This window comes from Lactuca saligna, chromosome 4 (assembly GCF_052625555.1).
Source record: "Lactuca saligna cultivar CGN05327 chromosome 4, ASM5262555v1, whole genome shotgun sequence".
Taxonomy (NCBI): Eukaryota; Viridiplantae; Streptophyta; class Magnoliopsida; order Asterales; family Asteraceae; genus Lactuca; species Lactuca saligna.
Window position 1 is genome coordinate 206,609,330 of NC_136420.1, and position 3,704 is coordinate 206,613,033.

The window sequence follows — 3,704 nt, forward strand, 5'->3', positions numbered from 1 at the left end:
TTACGAGAACTTTTGAGAGAGATTTGGGAGAGATTTCTCATACTTGGAGAGATTTGGGAGAGATTTGACATTCTTGGAGAGATTCCTCATACAAAGAGATATTTGAGAGAGATTTCACATACTTGGAGAGATTTGGGAGAGATTTGACATTCTTGGAGAGATTTCTCATACAGAGAGATATTTGAGAGAGATTTCACATACTTGGAGGGATTTGGGAGAGATTTGACATGGAGAGATTTCTCATACAGAGAGATATTTGAGAGAGATTTCACATACTTGGAGAGATTTGGGAGAGATTTGACATAGAGAGAGATAGAGTGAAAACGATTGAGAGAGGTTCCATGTGTGACAATTGTGAGTGTCTGGCATCGAAATGCATGGTTCGTAAACCCTGTTAAGCCTTGCTTAAGGATCTTACACACTCCCGATGAGTATGCAACATTGTTTTATCGGTTTGGGCTCGCCACGTACCACAATTTTTAGGTTTTGGAGATCTAGGTGTTCGCACTTTTTGCTTTATGATTTCTCATTAGAATAGAGAGTTATGTAGAACTTTCATAATGTATATTCTAGTACCCACGGGCAAATTGAGTCAAATGGTTTGACTTGTTGACTTCGGTTGACTTTGTCTTGACCGAAATTTGACGGTTGTCACATGGACCCACAAAATTATAGCCTCGAGTGGCTAATATGTGTTATATGTGGTATTTTGGGGAACTCACTAAGCTTTGTGCTTACAATGTTTTGTGTTATATGTTTCAGGTACTAGTGAGGATTGTGGAAAGGCGCCGGCTTGATCAGTACACACACGGGATTTTTATGCTATGAGATCTTGGGATTGATATATGCTATAAATTGAGTTTCAAACAATAATGTTTTTATGATGAATTAAGTTTTTATAAAATGCAAAAAATTGTTTTGGAAATTTACGTCGTTACAGAGTTAGAGCTCTATGGTAGAGTCGTGCTAACGTGTTATAAAATATGACCAAATTAATAACAATATCAATTATAGAGTAAAGAAAAACATGAAAGTAGAGAGAACTTTATTACAATACTTGTGATGAAATCATCAATTTTCTAATACATATGACTCACTATTTATACAACCAAAATGAAATGAAAGATGAATGCACATTATGATAGTGTATTATTACACTCATAAAACACATTTAAATGGTTGTTACTAATGCTAAGATCATCCACAATGGAAGTTGTATGAAGATTTAACAGAATAAATATGAATATAATAAAGAGAAGAAAGAGTGTGGAGTTGTATGGCGATGCAATGGTTCAATGGAATTGTAATGGAAATTATAAATTTTTTTAAGAATTTAAATAAATATGTTTTATACAATTTACTATGGGTTTAATCCATTGAAAACAGTTTAAATAATGATAAGAGACTTATAAGAAAAATAAATAATCAAATGGTCATTTATAAACTAATATTTCCAAACAAACAAACTAGTATTTCATAACAACTATCATTTTATTTATCACATTTGTAACACATGATTATAAAACATTACATCGCATACCACATTCATTGTATAATATAACCCAGAGCTAGAGCTACCCCACATTCATTGTATAATACAATCCGGAGCTAGAGCTACCCACAATTATATATTGGTAGTACTAATGCTTGTGTCACCCTCCTGCAACCTACAAACCTGCTGAGCGAAATTATTTTAAAAGCTCTTAAATCGTAGCAGATGACACCCGTGGAGAAATTAGAACTTCAAGAGGAGATGCCTTCGCACTTGTTAACCCAGCTGTCTCAGCCATATCTATTGGCCCATCATCCGGTGTCCTAATATCAAAATTTTGTAGCAAACTACCAACAACCACATGTAATATTTGAAGCGCCAAAGCAGTTCCAGGACAAGACCTCCTTCCAGCACCGAATGGAATCAACTCAAAATTTGTCCCCTTAACATCAACATGCTTATGATTCCCCTCCATGAATCTCTCGGGCTTAAACTCCAATGGGTTTGACCATATTTCTGGATCCTGTTGTAGTTTCCATAGGTTGACCATTAACCATGTGCCTTTTTGGACATGGTAGCCAGCTACCATGCAATCTTCTGTAAATTCTCTTATCCCTCCAAGACGTCCTGCTGGATATAGTCGCAGTGTTTCTTTTACAATTGCTTGTAAGTAGACCAAATTGGTGATATCTGATTCATTTATTTGTCTATCCTTTCCAACGATCTTGTCTATTTCTTGTTGTGCTTTCCGTAGAGATTGGGGATTATTCAATAGAAGCGACATCATCCATGTAAGCATCACAGTGGTTGTATCCGCACTACTAGCAATTAGAACCTAAAAGATGCAAACGTTTTTAATTATTTGTATACATACATATGTTTGACCTACTAGGTAAAATAATATATATAGCATCAGAACATACCATACATGTAGACTTGATAATAGTATCAGCATCATAATTCCCGAAGCCACCCTTTTCTACTGTCGATATCATCACATCCATGAAGTCTTTCTCCTCAAAAGCTTCTCCAGAATCCCTCTTTCTACGATGTTCATCGAGCCATTTCTCTGCCATAACATCAATTTCATATGCGACTTTTTTCATAGCCTTCTCATGACCACCCAAATCCAACCAGGATAGAAAAGGAAGCGTATCCCCTACCACAAAAAGACCCATGAAATAAAAGAATTTTCTCATCACCTCACGACTTCTACTCATCTCTTTCTCTTCTTCTTCATCTGTAGCTCCACTATATCGTTTTCCAACTACCATTCTAAGAACCACGTTCATATTGAATTCCCCGAACCATTTCTTCAAATCTACTAATACTTTTCCTTGATCATCTTTCTTTTCTCTCCAATGATTATACAAGTTTTTGATACAGCTCTCTAGTTCAGAGACTCGAACATGCTTAAGCTGGTTAAGGCGACTGGTAGATAACAGCTCAAAGGAGATGATCCTACGCATTTCACGCCAATATGGACCATAAGGAGCGACTCCAAACATCGCATAGTTATACCCGAAGATTTTTGAGGCTAGGTATTTAGGACGAGTGGAGATTATTGTGTCGTGAATGGTGAAAATCTCCTTTGCAATCTGCCAACTATGTACTACCAATACTTTATGTATGCCGAGCTGGATAGTAAAGATCGGTCCATATTTAGCAGCCATGGATGCCAAGGCTCTGTGGGGACCGGAGGAGCCTGTAAAAAGGTTGACGTTACCTACTATTGGCCATGCACCACCGGCTTTAGGTGGAGCTCTGTATTGACTGGTTTTAGGAAGCAGTGATGATAAGACGAAAAGAGTGAAAATTATGGCTAAAGCTCCGGCTAAGATAGTGTAATTTTGTTGTATGGAGAAGAGATCCATTGGAAGATCAAAGTTTGATTTGATTCTTTTGATTATGTGATTTGGATGACTTTGTTGTTCAATGGATATATAGACTTTGTTTATGTTTTTGTTGACTTCCTACCAATTATGACCGATTAGAATTTGTCTTTAGTGGAAGGAAATTAAGATAAGTGATAAACATCAAGGTTTATTTATATTTTATATCTCTGTACTTTATGGCTCTACTAGAATAATACAAGGCATAAGTGCTGAATTACGTCATGAGTTTTTGATTTTGACCGATTACCTACTGATTTTCCGAGGGATTTATATTTATAAAATTTAGCAATAGATTGGCACGATTACATTTTTCTGTT

At 36.1% G+C, this 3,704-nt stretch overlaps 1 protein-coding gene across 1 annotated transcript; it reads right to left on the bottom strand.

The window, feature by feature from the left end:
• Window positions 1-1,472: 1,472 nt before the first annotated feature.
• LOC145043283 (cytochrome P450 CYP82D47-like) lies at window positions 1,473-3,417 on the bottom strand. The gene is made up of 2 exons (XM_078991884.1): window positions 2,416-3,417; window positions 1,473-2,327 (listed from the first exon to the last, which is right to left on the bottom strand). The coding sequence occupies exons 1-2, from the start codon at window positions 3,364-3,366 to the stop codon at window positions 1,704-1,706; spliced, it is 1,575 nt and encodes a 524-aa protein (XP_078848010.1). The 5' UTR covers window positions 3,367-3,417; the 3' UTR covers window positions 1,473-1,703.
• Between the last annotated feature and the right edge of the window lie 287 nt (window positions 3,418-3,704).

What these genes read in the sequence shown, in the direction of transcription:
- LOC145043283 (XM_078991884.1), bottom strand. Translation starts at nt 3,366, where the DNA reads ATGGATCTCTTCTCCATACAACAAAATTACACTATCTTAGCCGGAGCT. An exon ending in TTATCAAGTCTACATGTATG is followed by an intron (nt 2,328 to 2,415) that starts GTATGTTCTGAT and finishes TGCATCTTTTAG; the next exon opens with GTTCTAATTGCTAGTAGTGC.